The 19,222-nt window shown below is 42.7% G+C and overlaps 1 protein-coding gene across 1 annotated transcript; it reads left to right on the top strand.

Annotated features, from left to right (window-relative positions):
* The first annotated feature begins 13,592 nt into the window (after nucleotides 1-13,592).
* LOC147651546 (uncharacterized) lies at nucleotides 13,593-18,851 on the top strand. Its single transcript, XM_086842873.1, has 2 exons — nucleotides 13,593-18,674; nucleotides 18,732-18,851. The coding sequence occupies exon 1, from the start codon at nucleotides 14,961-14,963 to the stop codon at nucleotides 16,041-16,043; it is 1,083 nt and encodes a 360-aa protein (XP_086698999.1). The 5' UTR covers nucleotides 13,593-14,960; the 3' UTR covers nucleotides 16,044-18,674; nucleotides 18,732-18,851.
* Nucleotides 18,852-19,222: the final 371 nt, after the last annotated feature.

Raw genomic sequence — 19,222 nt, forward strand, 5'->3', positions numbered from 1 at the left:
GCAGATTTTGCAGGCTTAGAGATTAGTTTTGAATAAGAATAGTTGTCTTCATTGGCTTTCTGTATTCCCTCTTTGCCTTCTGTTATTTCATCCTGAACCTGATGCTGGTATTTGGTCTTGTGATTTTGGTAGGATTTTGGTAGAAGAATCCGGTAGAAGAATTTAAGATAAAAAGTGCAATAAGGTATTTCTTTTCTCTCACCCTTTTCAGCTGAAGATCAGTCTGAACATGAGCTGAAAGTAGCTCACAATTTCCATTAATATTATTAAGAACTAAGGACAGCAAAACCAGCATCACCTATTTGCCCTCAATGGTTTCACATGTGTCTGGGCTCTCCCAGCAGCACATTTGGAATCTAAAAAAACTGAAAGGGGTGCCTGATGATGAATTCCCTTGGTGTTACCTTGATAGGAAACCCTATGCAAAAAGTAGATGTAGAGTAATATTTAATGTGTTTAGAATTTTTCCATTATGTAGGCTCTTGGAACTTTCAATTCAAGCTTCTCCTGTAGTTTTATAATAAAATCCTATAATATAATTTAGCATTCAGTGGACTGATTCAAGCTTTATTAGGATTAATATTTGTGGCAAGTAAAAATACTACTTTATTAGATCTAATCAGATTTTCTAATCATTTAGTAGCATCTCTAAGCATATTTTCCAGGAAGAGAAGCTGCCTTTTTCTTTCCCAACGTGATTTTAACTTATCTATATTGTGATATTAGTCTTTAAGCATGAAGATACAAATGAATGCTAACCAGGCAACACTGGATCAGACTGATCAATTCTGATCAATACTGACCAGACTGAATCATGTCTAATTTATTGGCATTGCCTGTCTAGAACAGTGTCTTTCTATGATGCATCAGTGGAAAAGGGAAGAGCTACAGACACGTTTATCTGCTCATTTTTTCTTTTCCATGGTTCCATACACCACCCTTCTCACTAAATTGGGGAGACACAGATGTGCAGGATGGACTTTGTTTGATGGATAAGGAATCAAATATCTGGGTGGTCACTTCCAAAAAGTAGCAGTCAACAGCCAACATCCAAATGGAAATCAGCAATGAGTGGTGTCCCTCGGGGATCCATACTGGGATAGAAACTGAGATGTAGCAGAAATGGGCCCTTTTTCAGTCTTTCCATGATGCTAAGAGTTTGACTTCAAATAGATGATTCCTCCAAATATACAGCTTTTTGCTTCAGCAGAGTTAGAAAGTCACATTTGAATTTGCACTTTCAAGTGAAATAGTAGAAGAGCTCTCTTATTTTCAGAGAAACATCAAAATAAGGCCTGGATAAAGAACATTTAAGACAGATGCAGACACAGTAGACATTCCATATAATGAATTTCCAGACACAGCTGTAACTTCCTGTTTCTTTCCCAGGTTTGACATGGTTAAAGATGCTTTCATAAAGCTTATCAAACTACCATATTTTTATATGTGCCAGGATTCAATCTCAAGCAAATACTGGCAACAAATGCAAGCAATACTCACTATATTATCTCTGTGCAGGTAACTTCAGAAACCAATTACATGATGAAAACCATAAAAATGAGAACCTAAGACCAGGTAACAAACTTATTTCCTGAAATACTGAAAAATGGATACATAAATATTTTTTTAAAAAGTCAACAAACCTAAAAAAACTCTTTTGAACTTCTAAGAAAAATATTTGGAGTGCTATGAAGAGGGAATCCTAGCTGTATCTTCATACCTTCACAGCCAAAGAAATAAACAAATTTTAATTTACTAGCATTATCCCAGAGGTAAAAACAAATTCTAAAATAGGTATTTTGGATTTATTTACATGATACTATTGTATGACCCAAACTATTAGGAATTACTATGATATATATTAATGTTATATTAATTTATTAAGTCATAAAATTATTAGTTATAATTACAATTAATAATATTGTGTTTGTTTATTCTAATTTATTAATAATATATGAATATGTTAAATATTAATATTTTATGTTATATTAGGAATTTTTTATTATATAGGAATATTGGACGGAGTGAGATATCCACTGTAAATGGTGTCATGGAGTTACTTTACCTTTAAGGGAGTTGGAGTTGCTGGGAAGTGCTTGGAGTCTTTTCTCCTGACCAATTATCGGTCATTGCTGGGAATTGACAGCAGTTTAGGCCATTGAAAAGTGGGATCAGCTTGTGAACCCTACCTTAAAGTGTAAAAGCAGAGCTCTCTGGGTTCTCTTTGTTTCCTGGCTGTGGAGGGTGGCAGAGCTCCAGGCCTCCCGTCCCTGCCCAGGCCATGCGGCCGGGCGGGGATGGGGCCGGGCCTGCCCCGTCTCCCGGCCGGGAGATGGCGGGGCCTGGGGAAGGTTTTCCTCGGGCCCGGGCCGGGCCGATCTCTGGCTCGGCTGCAGGTTTTGCTGTAGCTGAATTCACTGGAAACTGCCGAGTGAAGAGAGAGAGAGGCCCTGGACTTGCAGCGGGTTGGAGCAGCGACCACACGCTCCAGAGCAGCCATGAGGAACTTTCCATCGCAGACGGCTCCAGCTCCTGTTCGGCAGAGATCTCCGAACCATCTACAAAAGCCTGGGCAAGATTTTAACTCTTTCATTACCCAGATGAGACTTGCGGATTAATCTTTTTATCCAGAGAGAGAGAGAGATCAACATGAAAAGAGACTTTATAAACTACCAGTGACAGGAAAGAAAAGAAGCTTCAGGAAAGGTAGAGAATTAAGAAGATGCTTTAATTAAGCTGAAATATCTCCCTGTTAAAACTATGGAGATGGACAATGAAGTCCTGAAAAGAACTCCTTTAATTCATGATATAGGATCTAGAGAGGAATAGTGTTCAAAGTGTAAATTTGAGTAAAGAGTAATTATAGTATAGTGAAGTACTGGGAGATTAAAAGCCTTGAGAGGCCATGAGAAAACTGTTGAGAGATTTGAAGCCCTGAGAGGCCATGAGAAAACTGTTTTCTGGTGAAGCTCACAGAAACAGATGAAGAAGACTTTTTTTTTCTTTTTTTGCCTTTGAATAACTTATCCTTAAAAATGCTATCTCTAGACGCATGGCCCATACACACCTCAGAGTGATGTGAGAATGGGAGGAGTGGGCTCTAATAATAGCATCTCTGGACAGCTAACATTAGGGCAATAGAAAACTATAACAAAAATAGTTTTCTTGTGAGAAACTCCATAAATTAACAGGAAGAAACTTCTGTTTCTCTATAAAGATTGGTAAAAAGACTAGCAAGAATTGGGACTGTTTTAACCATCAGAGTTCCAGAGTTTTTGTCTCTGTTGTCATGTGAACAAGAGAATAGTGGGTAGATAGGGGATGGAAAGGTTTTTCTGGAAGTTTATTCTGGTGTTCTTATTATTGTAGTTTGTCAATAAACTTTCTTTTTTTTTCCCCTTTTAAGTTGTATGCCTGTTTTGCTCTTATTCTAATCCATATCTCACAGCAAGAAGTAAGTAATTTTCTTAGTTAGTGGTTTAAAACCACGACAAATGGTCTGAGATCTTGAGGGGTTTTTAATAATTATATTTTAAGCATCTCTTTGTTAATACATATCTATAGAATCAGCTTTTGTTAATCTGACAGTCTAGTTAACCTAGAAATACATTTTGTTTCCCAGGAGAGGGAAAATCATAGTCTCTTTTATAAACATTAATTACATTCAGAAAGCAGCCTAAATCTGTTTAGAACTCTGTGGGTGCTTGGGTATTTCAGCATATTTATTTATAATGTTGTGGTTGATCATAGATATTATCCATAGGTTCTACCAAGCTATGTCCACATTGTGTTTACATTATGTTCTCACTTGGTGACAGGCACCAAAAAATAAAATGCTTAAGATGTCTGGGCTTGTAATTTAATCTAAGATACCTTATCTCTCAAGAGACTTTCTCACCTGATTTAACATGTTAGGTATGCTTCGTCTGAGGTTTTGATGAAATTTTTGGACACTTCAACAACTCTTAATGTTTAGGTCAGTTGTTTTCACGTTGATTTTTTATATTGCAATTATCTCATGACTGTCACTACAATTAAATGTGAAATGTGGCTAGAAGAGGTTATGGATTTTGAAATCATATTTAGCTTACTTCTGAGAATTTTCATTTTCAAAAGCAGGACTATACCCATTTTATCTTCATGGGAAGATATGTAACGGTATTTATTCATGAGAAGATAATACGAAAAACATTAGGTTTCAAGAAAAAAATTTGGATATTAATTAAGGAAATCATATCAAAACCTTGAGGTATTCAGGAGGACTGGACAGCTACTCTTGGTCATAAAAGACTGGGTGTGAATAAGAATGAATTTATAAAAGGTTTCTTTTCTGGTAAGAGCAAACTCAGGAGGAAGGTCCAAAAGCTGGTGATGGTTTTGAGACAGGATCTCCTAATTTCTCTGCCTCATTGTGAAGTTTGCATGGAATCTGAGCACCATGGTCTAGAACTGAATATCAGAAACTACTGAGTTCATTTTAAAGGAAGACACAAGTTGCTCTTTTCTTGCCTGGAGAATGCACCTTTCATAAAGAACAAAGTTTTGAAGGAATTGGATAGATGTGCTTAGTTAGCCTTATTTTACTATAAATGCTTTTGGTTACCTTGACTATTACCTGCTGATTCTCTCTAGTTTTATATCACAGAGTATTATTCTTTAGATAATTTTTTCTGATAAATTTTTCTACTAATGATGATTTTTACCATCACTAGCAAAAATTTTCTTCCGCAGGCCACAAAGAGTCTCGGGACTTGTCTGGGTTTGAGACAGCTCATGCTTGCTGTATCAATCACCTGGTGTTCAAATATCTACTGCCTTGAAACTTCTTTTAGCATAAACTCTGTGAGTATCATAAGTGATAAAGACCTGACAGACCCAGGGAGTTTTTGCTAACGAGCAAAGCTTCTTACATCAGTCAAATCTAGCAGAGGCTATTGTGCCACTTACAAGTTTTAAATAGGAACTAATGAGAATGAGGAAAATTGTGTCATAGAAAGGTGAAAAAATTCACTGAAGTGTACTCAAGATTAAGAGACCACCAGAACTTCATACTGCTCTCAGTAAAGGCTGAGGATTCTGATGATTCAACACAATTTCCTCTATCTTACTCTGCTTGAGAAAGAATGAAATTTGATCTTAGGCACTGAACATAACACCAAGCTCAGCTGTAGATACTAGGAGGCTTTACTTCCTATATATAAGGCTTTGAGTGCAATATAGATTGAGTTTAAAACAGAAAAGTAAACCTAGAAGGAAGGGGGAAAAATGGAAAAAGTACTTCAAACAATAATTTTTCTCAGTTGTTTCTGTTAGTGCTCAGCATTGAAAAAATGTTCATTCTTAAATATTTTTAGCAGAACACGGCCACACTTGAACAGCTGAGTCAATGCAAAGCTACTCTTCCCTTTTTATTGAGAGAGAACAGGTCCCTTCTGGATCATCCTTTGTGACCAAGAGAATAAAACCCACTATGGTAACATTATCACCAAAGACAAGACCTTCTTTCTAGAATGTGTTAGCCTTTACTTTAATCTCATGCTTTGAAAAGGTATTGACTAAAGCCATGTGGGAATTCTTCTTGTCCCACGCCAAGAACTTTTGCTCACTTCTGATCTGCTTGATATAATCCCAAATTGTAATGGTGGCATCAGGAAATCAGATGAGCAATGTAGGCTGGATAACCCTCATTGACAATCATTATTAACAGATTCTTCTTCCCCCAAGACAGCTCACTTCCACAGGCTGCAGGTTCAACAGAAAACTATTTCCTGCATTGTTCACAAAAAAAAAAGTCACTGCTCCACTCTGCTGTCTTCCATTGTGGAAGTTATGCCTGCTCATGGCAGGAGGCTTGGTCCAGAGGATCTTTAAGGATTAAGCCAAACCATTCTCCAATTATATTAAAGTCTACTCATTAGAATGGAGAAATACTACTTTCCCATAATGTAAGCAAACTCCCTCTGCTTCCAGAAATTTTATAACTTTGATTAAAGTTCTTTGGTTCTAAATGATGTAACTGCCATGAGCAAATACTAATATAGAAATTGAAGAAAATGTGAACTCCAATGCTAAATCAACTTCCTTTCTTGGTTACCATGGCAATATAATCTTCCTATGGGGGAAATTGTCTCATGTTATGTCTATATAATTGCAGGAGTCCTCTTCAATACCAAAGCACACGCTGTCTCAGTTTTCTGTAACATACAGGGAAGGTAAAGAATATTTTCTGAACCAAAGTGTATCTGATTGTCTGGTTGTTTGGAAAGAGCTCCATGTAAGGATTAGGGATTCAGCAGCTCTGGATAAACCATGCACTCAGATGAAGCATTGATTTCAGCAGGATTCATGGTTTCCTAATTTTCTAAGCAATGCAAGCTCTGATTATTAAAAAACAAACCAACAAGTAGAATGTTGAGGAGCAGAAGTGTCCTCATCCTGCATTTGCCTGGTGCACAGAGTTCAGATGTACAACACAAGCTGATTTGTGGTTTGAAGCAAGAAGCAAAAATGTCTGTTGGATATTGAGGTTTCTGAAAGATACTGTTCAAAGACTCTGAGGAGTCATCAATCTGCACTGATGTAGCTTGGAGCACCTGAGTGTAAGGGACAAACTCAGGACAACTTCTATCCTTGCCAGATTTGTTTGCTCAACAAATAAATAGTTTCAACTCATGGTATCTTCTACCTCCAGGCACAACTGATCTAGCAATAGATGTCAACTCATATGTGAGAAACCCCTGACATTCATTTAGTCCAGTTTTTCTTTGTTTCCCCTTTCCTACTTCCTCTCTTCTATTTCCTTTCCTTCTCTTAAAGTGTATTATTCAGGCTAAGGCTCACCTATTCTTACTCACTGGTAATGTCTCTAGCACATCCTGAGGCATTTCATAAAGATCAAGTCATCACAATTACATCATTATTGATATGATACATTTCCAGTCTAATTCCAGCCTCACTAGAGTGCAAATGATCATGTTTTTGCATCTGTCCATGACAGCAGTCTGCTATTTACCTCAGTAATCCTGGTTTTATTTAGTTTTATTTACTTCATTTTTTTACTAAAGGATGTTTTATTACTTCTAAGTATTAAATTACTCAGGAACAGATTTTTCCCTATGTGAGCTATAGCAGCAGTGATTTATTGTGCTTGACAACCAGAAACAAATTATCCTGGTTTTACCTTTTAACCTGCAAGATGTTGCAGAAATATGCCTAAATGTCAAGTCATTTTGGTCGAATGTGAATGGAGTCCCCTGGAATAATTTCAGCACCTTAACACTCAGACAAAAATTATTCAGAGGATATCTCTGGATTATATTTTATTTCTTCTATTTGACAGGCAGTATGAAATTCTTCAATGATAACTTAGCTTACACTACTTCTACAGGGGCATAGCTGGCATGCTCTGTTACTGTTTTACACTTAAGCAAGAAATACTAATTTTTTTTCTGGATTCATGATAGTAAATTGTCCTGCTTCCAGCCCAGACCAGTGGAAGGGGGCATGCCCAGGATATTATTTTATTCTATTCCTCCTTAGGTAGTTGCCAGGGCAGGGGAAAAGGGGAAAAGGAGAAGGGTGTTGAAGTGTGGTGGCTGGAGGGAAGCTGTCCACAGTTGTTTTTCATTTGTCCCAGGCCTGGTGAGCATTTTGCATGTAATTCACCCTCTCTTTGGACACCTCTGTTGTTAATTTTGTTGCTTTTACCACTTATTTTCTTCTCTCATTGCTCTTTCCAGTAAATTGTTCTCAACTGGTGATTTTCACCTTTTGTGTCTCCAGTTCTCAACTCCATCCCCAGAAACGGGGAGAGGAAGGTGGGGAGCAAGCAAAGCAGCATCTGTTTTGGGAGAGTCTCACTGGGGGACTCACTGAACTGGGGAGCACAACAGAAATACAGCAAAGGACAATACTCTGTTGTCTATTTCTTTTAAAACTTATTAATATTGTTTTTACAGTGTCTGCTTAACATGATCAGATAAAGGCAATGGAAAAAATATTCAGTCTGAACTAGTTCCAACAGAAGGCATCTACTTCACAATGCTGTATATCTTTTTTGAGAAAGAGCTAGACCTGTCTCCATCTAGACCTATGGACATCCATCTCCAATAGATCTGAGGCCAAACAGTGCCAAACATCTGAACTGATGATTCCTTAGAGCATATGTGGCCACATATATACACACACAGCCATGTCAGAGCTTCATAAATCACCTGGCCACATAACCAGTAAAATTTGTGTTGCTCTTCGTTTAATGAGGAATTTTCCAGGGATCCAAATTCCACTCAGTTTTACCTACTGACCCAAAGAAATGTTTCCAGATGCATATGCAGATGTGTGAACAAGAACATAAAAGAAATGTGAAGTTCCCAAGGATGTGATCCATTTTGAATATTGAATCAGAAATTCATGCCCTCAAATTTTGACAGGGAATGTATTTGCTGAGGTTCTTAATGTGTAGGTAGGTTGTTAAGTGCCAGGTCTTAAATAATGACTGTAGAAACTTAAAATTCACAGATATTTTGGAATTATAGGCTGTAGTTTCCTTTTGAGTGTAATGCTTTATGGAAATAGTGTTCCTAAAGCATAGCTGATCCACTGCAGGAATTTCAGAAACTGAGGACGCTGATTTTAAAGCTATTTTCCCACCAGTCTTGTTAAGACTGTAAATTGGACACCCACATGGGATTTTTTTCTTCCTTTCTTTCTTTGTATAAGATTAGGATCAGAATAAATAAGAACTGGAAATCCCAGAAGAAACTACAAATCTTATGAGAATTTTATCCAACATTTTGAGTCTCAAACCATCACAAATAGTTCAGATAAACATTCAGACGCTACTTTCTCCTAGCTTCCAATGTATCTTTTCAAATTCTTTTATAAAGATATGCTGAAAAATATTTTGCCATTCTAGACACTTGTTTAATGTTAGATTCTTAAAATATATAAGATAAAATCTTGCTTCATGTTATCCTCTTTCTAACTAGTTGAGTTCCCAAATATCTGTACAAATGTGAACTTCCACTCTGAATCATCTTCATACTCTCTGAGCATAGTGAGAATAATCCTCCACAACAGTTCTGTGTGAATAAGCAGAGGTTATTTTTGCTTGCAAGTTGACTACAATTGTCTGGATGTGAAGAAGAAAACATTAATATCATGGATTTATTTGTGTTATCCTGTAAATGTCAACAAATTCTGCCTGCAAATATACCTTTATGACTACTTCTAGTCAATAGACTTTAGGGAAATAAAAAAGATGTACTTGGGAACAAACACCTGTAATTCGTTTCACAAAAAAAAATAAAAAAATAAAATTAGCTAATTAGCTATCTTTTTCTATCAATTTATTTGCCTTCCACATGTCCACAGGGAATGGATAATTACCAGAGACTCTATTACCAAAAGGCGTATCACAAACACTTAAAGTAAGTCTGAAGGACTTTCCTTCTCCTCTTTGGTGCTTTTCTCAATAGTCACATCCTACAGTATCCCTAACCTACAAAGGACTGGCTCTTTTGAATGGCAAATACCACTCCTGGAAGGAGCAAATCAGGTCCAAACAGTGTAGGTCTGGGAAGACAAAGCATGGAAATTTAATGAAGGTATTCATTCTAAATATGTAACATGACCTCAAGGGAATTTATCACATAATGCAAGATGCAAGGTTTCAGTAAGAAGGTGCCTGAATTCCTAGCTTTAATGCCAGGGAAATGGGTTTATAAGAGAGGAGATATTGCCACCTTTTAAGTTGGTCATATATCTATTTAAGAAATAAAGGGACTTGGCATAATTTCTAGTTTACAAAATTTTATTTCTTAGTTTATTGATTTGTGCTATTTTGAGAAAAATAATCTATTTTTTCCTCTCCATTTGGGTCTACTACCATTAAAGTGATATATTAAATCTCACATGAAAGAATTTAAAAGGGTATATTGAATCCAAAACCATGTCATAATTCCTTCTGTAGCAAATGGGTAAATAAAGGTGAACATATTCTAGTCTCTCTAGAAAAAAATCTTGTACTTAGTAAATATTCTTCCAGAATAATTCTCTTTAGAAAGCTTTTTTGAGTTTTGTAAACCTTTTCATTAGATGACAAAGTTTCCTTTCAGAATATTAAAAACATTGACTGTGGTGATTTCTCTCTCCACTCCAAAGCAGCAGTTCAGTAATTCTTTTGTTACCAGCCAAGGTGTAGCAGAAGACGAACACAAAGCAAAGGGGAATCAGGTCTTTTCCAGGATGCAGAAAACAATCTTAAGTGGAGAACAAAGCTTAGAGGAAGCTGTCACAAAGAATGATTTCATTTCAATACCACAGCCCTTTCACTAGTCCAATATGCAAGAAAGAAGAGAAACCAGGGAGCCTGATAATCATTCCTAGTCTCTAGCTCTCTGCTGATTCCTCTGAGGCAGGACTCATCAGCAGACAGCGATTGCACCCTCTGGTGCCTCCTCTGCACTGTGTGAGCAGTGCACAGCAGCTCTGGGAGGGAAGCTTCACTGCAGAGAGCTTGTGCTTTTTGGCTTTTCACCTTTACGAAATGGTGCTTTGGGTCCTTGAACTGAAACACGCAGGACACTCCTCAGCTGAGGAAGAAGCAGCTGCTAAATCTCTTTTTGTGCCCAGCAGGTGAGGAATTACCACGGAATAATTGACGCCACAGATCTTTCAGCTGTAGCTTGCTGTTCCTCTGCAGACTTCTCCCGTGGTAAGATGACTACGGTGACATTCTGGCAGGCGGTGATCGCTCAGGTGTGAATTCCCAGGCAAGTGATCCCTCAGGTGTGAATTCCCAGCGGGCGATGCCGGGGGCCAATTCCAGCGGCGATCCCTCGGGCTCACGGTGAAGTCCCACGAGCAGCAGCAGCAGCAGCAGGGCCGGAGGCGCTCCAAGCGCTCTGCGGTACAAGGGGGACACCGGGCGGTCGCTGCCGGCACACACCGGGTCCTGCCCGCTCCTTGCATTTCCTGTCCCGTGATGAAAGGATGGGAAAAATCTCTGATCTTCCACGGACAATGGAAGGCACCGCTCCTTTGGAGAAGGAAAAGTACTTAATGCGGAATTACTATTTAAGCCTTGTAGCACACTTGCTCGGAAGTTTTAGAAACAATTCCATTTTACAGCCACATAAACAGAGCAGGTATTGGAGGTGTGTTCAAAGTCCTGCAAAGTTTCTGTGAAATTATTAGGAACAGAACCTAATTTCAGCTACAGTTGACTTACTCCTCCTCTAAGTTATACCCTGTTGAATTGTCAGGGATGGAATAGTCTCCACTGCTGGTGATGCAGTGTAGCAAAGAACCATCTCCTGATCACACTGCCTTTGCAGTCTACAAATGGGAATGCACAACATGAGAAGCAAGAAGGTCTGTGCTGAAATCCATGGGTAGGGAAGGACAGCAGCAGTGTGCCAGTGCTTGCTTTTTCAGGAGAGTGCAAAGGGTGCAATGGCAAAGGCAGTTTCCTGTGCCTTGGGACTCAGTATTGCTGCAGCACTGGGGAGTGAGTGCCAGCTGTGAATTCTGAGTGCTGGGCTTTCATCCTTGGCATGAGAACTGCTCCTTATTTTTTTTTACCCTGTATTCATTCAAAATGGCTTCTGTCAACATTTGTCTATATATTGACTTTTATTTGCAGGAGCACTTGAGAGTCTGGCTGTGATGAGGACCCTAAATTTTAGGAGAGCAAACTTTCAGTTCTTTAAGGAAGTAGTGGATAGGATGCCCTGGAAACTGTCCTCAGGGATAATGGAGCTGAACAGAGCTGGCACCTATTTGAAGACATTCTTCTTAGAGAATAAGTACAGCCAAAACCTGTTGATAGCTGCCCTTAGACTTGGGAAACAAAAGCTAAGCCATGACCACAATATAGGTATTTTACACTAATTATTTTTGGCTATCTTGTCACAAGAGTGCTTTAGCCTTCTCCAGAATTTATGATTTGTCTTAATGCATTGATCTTGGTTTACATAGACAACAGCAGGAAGTATTTACTAACATGAAAACATCTTCTGTATGTTAGACCAGCAACTAGTCTCAGGCTGGGCACTTCTGATATCTGAGCCACTTATTGTGAAATGCTTGCATGGCAGTGGTATTTCCATTTGCTCTATTTTCCTGAGTAGCTGAAAGATTGGTGTCCCTTTCTCCAGCTAAAAGAGCCATAGCCAAGGAATGAGGAGCTTTCTTCAGCCAAAGGGTTAATCACATTGCTCTTGCAGGGTGTCTGGGTAAGTGTGGAAATTGTGAAGAGTTTCACTTCAACGTGCATGCCAGGCATGATTCACCTGAGTTTGCCAGGTGTCCTGGCAACTCCACAGAATGTTTTCCTTGGCACAACTCCGACACAGTCAGGACTGATTAGGGGCAACTGTTGTGCCGAGCTTACGGCAGCGAGTGGTGCTGCTCAGCCCAGTTGTCAGTACTGGCATGGCAGGCTAACATGGTGCAGGATGGACCCCACTGCATGGTTTGCAGTTAATCACAGAATGGATCACAGCCTGAAAAAATCTCTTTGGAGGCAGAGTTCGCTTTACCAAGATGGCAGTGGATAGCTGGTACTTGAGAGATGTGCCCAAACCTGACAAAAGTTTTAGGTGCGTGACAATTCCATCCCACAATTCCACCAATTCCATCATTCCCACTAAGCAAACCTCTTGATACCCAGCTACCAGATGTGGAGTACAGATCAAAGAATTTGTTCCCTTTGAACATTCACTAGCATCTAAGATGTATGGATTAACAAATTAGAATCCCAGCCAGCAAGGCTCTGGTAAATTGTCCCAAAGAACAGTAGCCAGGGTATATTTGGAGTGGCCTAATGGTGGCCTTGCAGTTTCTGAAGGGACCACATGGGAAAGATGGAGAATGACTATTTCCAAGGGTCTGGGAATGTCTTCCCACTGGCAGAGGGCAGGGTTAGATGGGAAGAAATTCTTCCCTGTGAGGGTGGTGAGGCCCTGGCATAGGTTTCCTGGAGAAGCTGTCCTGGAGATGGCTTTCCTGGAGATGGCTGCCCCATCCCTGGAAGTGTTCAAAGCCAGATTAGACAGGGTTTGGAAAAAACTGGTCTAGAGGAACGTGCCACTGCCTATGGCAGGGGGATTGGAACCAGATGATTTACAAGGTCCCCTTCTAACCCAAACCATTCTCTGATTCTCTGAATGCAGACGAGTACTACAATAATAATAATTTCAAAGCATTACTGTGATCATCTTCAAGAAACAACATTCAAGAGGAAAACATTCTCAGCACAATGATGGTTTGTGCAATTATAATCTCTTCTACAAGGTCATGAAATTAAAATTTATGTTAATTACAGCCCATGGCAATGATTATGCGAACAAACTGTTCCACTAATTATATTTAGGTATTTAGATTGCATTAGCCAAGAAGTTTTATGCAAAGATTTGAATATTGCCTATATCTCATAAATAATAAAGACTATTAATGGAGATAATACATGCCTCAACCCACAATTACCAACATGTTTTAATTTAGTTGCTTAACACACAAGTTTAAAAATTGAATTAGGAAACATAGATACTAATCAGTCCTATGAGATTCATACTTGTTTATCTTTGAACTTTTTTTTTCTTTAAAGAAGATGGAAATTCAAGAAATTAAATGAAATATCTTGCCTTTTCATAATGAATGGTTTTTCTCAATAGGTGTTACAGCTCTTCGAACCACCCTCTGACCAAAATAGTATTGTACATCTTGGGCTTTTACCTTCTGCCCATGAACAAGGGGATCCATTTCAGCTAAGTACTGGGTCAGTCCTTGTGCCTCCAGCATGGCAGTCCATGCCCACTGTCTTGCCTAATCACCCCCTTGACCATCCCTGGACTCAGCAGGGCAGAGTCCTGTCTGGCAAGGCATCCCCATGTCCAGGACCCTGTCCCATCAGAGCAGCCAGCTCGCTCTCACTGACAAGCAACTTGTCCATCTTGAGCCCTGAATAAAGTGGAGCCAGGCTCCTGTGGTCCCACATCCCCATCCAATGCTGGGCAATCAGCCTGACCCTCAGTGCTGATCTCCCCTACTCACTTCCAGACTCCTGAGCCAGCTTTAGGGGTGGCCCAGGCCCTTCACCACACATCCACTCTGGGCAGCTTGGGCCTTGAAAGTAGTATCTTCTTTGGCCAGCAGAGTATCACAACTTCATGATATATTTATTGAGAAAGACAAATGGAAACTCTTGCACACAGCAGTTACTGCCACAAAAATTGTTATCCTACAGTCCTATGTGGTTCTCTTATTCCAAACAATTCAACATCAGAGACAAAAGAGACAATATTGCCATTGCAATATCTCTGCCATAAGCCGACGGTGACTGGAATTTCATAAAATCACAGAAGGGGAAGGGTCCTTGAGGCCCATCCTGTTCCACTCCTGCTGCCATGGGCAGGGACAATACCAGCAGACCAAAAGAATAAAAAAAAGCACACTTCACAAAAAAGAAGGAAAAAGCACACTTCAAAGGGTTTTAAGTGTTTCACTTCTAATCACTTTAGAAATGAAGCCTTTTGAATTAAACTGAAGCCAAGGAGACACTGAAGTACTCCAGCCCTTCAGGGGTATTTGGTCTCCCTTTTTCCAAATTGTATTCCAATAGCTCATCATCAGATTTTTTTCCTTTGCCACCTGAACCATAAGAGTTCTCCTGCGTCTCACTCTACATTATAAAGGGGGAAATTATGGACTTCTTATCTGTTCGCAGAGCGCTTTGGGACACTTGGGACCCCACCCACACCGTTCCCCTTTGTGACGAGGAGGCTGCGTGTGCCCAGAGCCCATTGTGACACCTGGGGGCACGCCCTGACCAGGCGGGTATAAAAGGGCACGGAGAGCCCGGCGGTGCCCACTCCCAGGAGAGCAGCTCCGGCAGGAGACAGCGGCTCCGGCAGGAGACAGCGGCTCCCGGGAGAAGGCGGAGTGTGAGCAAGTCGGAAATGTCTATGGACATGGAGACGAGCTCATCCACAAAGCCAGAGAACACCTCTCCGAAGAAGGCGATGGGGCAGCACGCAGCTGCCTCGGGGCCTGGGCCGGGCTTGCCATGGGCGAGGGAACTGCTGCACCGTGACTCCTGGGCTGGGCCTGCCGCGCAGGTGGCAGCACCAGAGAGCCGGGCAGCGGCCCCTCATAGCCTCAGGGCCTGCGCCTGGGCTCTGCTGCACTTGCTGTGGTGCGGCTTCCTTGCCATCCTGAGCAAGGTGCTGGCTGTGATCTGGAGATGCGGCCAGCAGCTGGGCCTGGCTCAGGGCACGGGCTCGGGGACGGCGGCAGCAGCCGCCGCAGCAGGGGCAGAGAGCGGGGCAGCTGCCCCGCACGGCCCCAGCTGCGTCCCCGGCCCCTCAGCAACACAGGAAGCTCACGGGCAGTGGGCAGCACCGAGGGTAGTTCTGCCAGAACTGCAGAACGAGGAGGGGGACATCTCAGAGGATGTCCGGTCCAGCATCAGTGGGGTCGAGAGCTACTCGGCATTGCTGCCGCTGCTGATGTCAACATCAGACACCAGCTCTACATGTAGCTCTGACCCAAAACTCCTGGAGCTTTGGACCGGCACAAAAACCGAAGATCAAGCAGCTGTGAAAAGGGAAGATAAGAATGTCATCATTATCCACACCATCTGGGTGAATCCCCGCTACCCACAGCTGCTGATGGACCCCGACTTGGTGCTGGAAGATGGGGAAGATGCTGAGCTGCCAAGCACATCTTATGGCCTGGTAGCTCCCAGATTCACCCAGCCAGCAGGTGCTGCCCCGGCCAGAGCTCCAGAAGTTAAGGAGCACCCTGTGCGTGCCACTGGCCAGCCACAAGAGATGGCAAAGCCAGCCGCTTGTGCAGCCCCTGGCGCGCAGGCAGCAGCAGCAGAGAGCCGGGCAGCGGCCCCGCACAGCCTCAGGGCCCGCGGCCGGGCTCTGCTGCACTCGCTGCGGCGCGGCTCCCGGGCCATCCGGAGCAGGGTGGCGGCTGTGATCCGGCGATGCCGGGAACACAGAGCCACAGGCGTCAGGGCCCGGAGGCAGTGAAGCCGGCCATAGGAATAAGGAGAGGGAGGGCAGGGAGAACAAGGGAGGGTTAGAGATAGGGGGGACCAAGGGAGGGGTAACAGGGAACACAAGGGAGTTAAGAGGGTGGGTAGAGAGGGAGGGCAGGGAGAACAAGGGAGGGTTAGGAGATAGGGGGGACCAAGGGAGGGGTAACAGGGAACACAAGGGAGTTAAGAGGGTGGGTAGAGAGGGAGGGGAGAAAACTTTAGCTAGCATAGGTAAATAATAAAGTTCTGTAGGTGAAATTAGTGTTCTGATGGCCTAGAGATTAGTTTGACCAGTCTAGGTAAGATGGTTTTGTTGAAATAAAAGGACTGAATTAATAAATACTGAGTGGTTGCTTTTTTCATTGCGCTATAGTCATCGTTCTGGGGGGAGATCCTGAATGCCAAAGCCTTTGGGTTGCTGGGGCGGTGCAGTGTGTGCTGTGTGGGGCAGAGGAGAAAGGCGCTGCCTGCGCCGGGAGGGATGTGGGGACACCAAGTCCTTGTGACTTGTGGCACAAGGAGTTTGTTTGATGCAGGACCCTGTTCTTCCATCCCAGTTCTCCTCCAAGATAGCTGCCTGCTGTAGAGATCATTCTGGGGGATCTCTGAGGGAAGGAGTGCTTGCCTGGCATTGCAAATGGCAGCTTCTCAGCCAGCAGGGACCACCCACACAACTGGGTATCTGAATTAAATCTTCACTACTTGACACACACAGAACAGCTTCTCTCAGGGCAGCTACACGCTCCCTCTCCTGGTGCAACCACATGTTCCACTGCCCAAGCCCCATCCGTGTTTGTGTCACTTTCTCTCCTATTTACACTCCAAACAGCATCAGGTTTTCTCTCACACACATTCAAAACAGCACCAGTTTCTGTGCTCTGGGCATCCCACCCTTGTTCCCATTCATGTTGACGATTCTGGACGATGCCTGTGCACAAAAGATTTGAAAGGCACTTGGGATTGCAAAGCAAATTGGTTTTATTAGTTAATGTATCAAATAACACACACCAACCCCTAGATTCATGAAAAGCTGCTGAGCAGGAGGAGGAGCACGGTGCTCAGGTGGGAGGGGCAGGCCAGGCACCTTCAGACTGTCCCCTGGATGGAAATGGAGTGCATCTTTTCCTTCTCTCTGTTTCCTCCACAGAACCACACCTTCGATCTCCTCCACTGCACTGGAATTTTCCCAGTTACAATGGCATTGCACGCTTGGTCAGAGTGTGCGATGAGGCCACAATGGCTCATGAGAGCCACTCCATGCTGAGCTCAGCTCCAGTGAGTATTGTTCCTCTTTCACAGCTGAAGTTCCCATCCATTGACCCATCCATTGTTTCTCTTAAGAGTCAAATTCCCACCAGTTAGACAAGAGGGTTTTCTTCATCAACTTTTCTTCATTATCTTGTTGAGGTTCACAACAATGAACCAAAGATGGCACAACCTTAGACACAACTTCAGGCCCTGACACAATCATAAAATGAACATTTTTCTCTTTTCTAACACCTTAATTTCAGGACTGGATAACAAAGAGCTTTGGAATCATGTCTTCATGTTCTGAAGTATCTCCAATGAGCACATGGTCCCCTAATGATGAGTTATCTAGGACTTGCTTGGTGGTAGCAGTGGGTTTGCATGTCACAGATTAAATTTCATGACAGTCCTTTCATTGGGCCAAAAGAGATGAACAACTTGAATTTTATATCACCAAAGGGATTCCAGAGGAGGCTCTGAGACTCTTCCATTTTTGTAAAAAAAACCCTAGGTATTGTTGCTAAGAAAAAACCACCTTGTTCTCTGAGGGAATCTACATTAATCTTTCCAAGGAATGGAAGGCAGCCCAAGCCACAAAACAAGGAAGATATTTCTACCTTTGATTTTAAAGTCACAGTCCTTCAATAACATCTGAGAAGAGCAGCTGCACATCATTAGTGCAGGCAAAAATCCGTCACCTTCCTGATGAGCTTTAGGCAACTCCAGATCTTGATTTTTCCAGCACCAAGGACAGCCAATTAAACCTGGCAAATACAGGGCGGATTTGCATTTGTATCTGTGCTCCCTGATGGATGTTCTTGGGTTTGGTGGCATTACTTGTGGATCCTGGAGCAGGGATCCAGAAGGATGTTCTGAGGCCTGAGCTTTTAAAAACACACAAGTCCTGTGCTTGGCGATATCTTGCCCATGTGCAGGGAGCAGTGAGCTCATCCAGGTGAGGCAAACATATCCCTTATGTCCTATTTCTCTCCACCCTTTCTTTTGATTTTAAATCTGTGGAACTGGAGGGAAAAAATTCCCCCAGGAAGCAGACACAAGCTGCCCCAGTGCTGTGGGTCCTGCCAGCCCTGGCCTGTGCTGATGGAAGTTGGATGATGCTTTTGTGATTCATCTCCTCCTGCAGGAATTTTAATTTTTCACAATCACATGCCTTGATGAGGTTTCTCACCAATTGTATAGATTTTAGAAATCACCAGGTTTCCAAAGCGGGGTATGTTTGGGAGGGAGACGGGGGTTTCCTGGATGATCCAGGCGCTACCTGGAGAATCGAAGCGCTGCCTGGGCAATTCAGGCACTGCCCACAGGATCCAGGCAGTGCCCACAGGATCCCAGCTCTGCCCACAGGATCCAGGCAGTGCCCACAGGATCCAGGCTCTGCCCACAGGATCCAGGCCCTGCCCACAGGATCCAGGCTCTGCCCACAGGATCCAGGCTCTGCCCACAGGATCCAGGCTCTGCCCACAGGATCCAGGCCCTGCCCACAGGATCCAGGCAGTGCCCACAGGATCCAGGCTCTGCCCACAGGATCCAGGCCCTGCCCACAGGATCCAGGCAGTGCCCACAGGATCCAGGCTCTGCCCACAGGACACCGTCCAGCCGCCGCGGCCCTCAGGGCAGGAGGCAGGAACAGAGGGGGCTGCAGAGAGTGCAGCTGGAGGGAGGCCTTGCTTTCACTTGGCTTTGTTTCCAAACACCCAGGGGCTGTGAGCATCCATATTTTTCCTTATAGTCCAAGCCCAGGGAGTCCAGCCTGGGAAAACCATTTCAGAACATAAACAACCACATTCTACCAGTGTCCTAGAGGAAGGAGTGAATGGCAACAGGAATTTTCCCACTGTGCTTTGCCTCAAGCACCTGTGACTCTACCTCTGCCCCAATGAATTATGACCTGATTCTGTAAGC

This window comes from Cyanistes caeruleus, chromosome 9, assembly GCF_971803275.1.
Source record: "Cyanistes caeruleus chromosome 9, bCyaCae1.hap1.1, whole genome shotgun sequence".
Classification (NCBI taxonomy): domain Eukaryota; kingdom Metazoa; phylum Chordata; class Aves; order Passeriformes; family Paridae; genus Cyanistes; species Cyanistes caeruleus.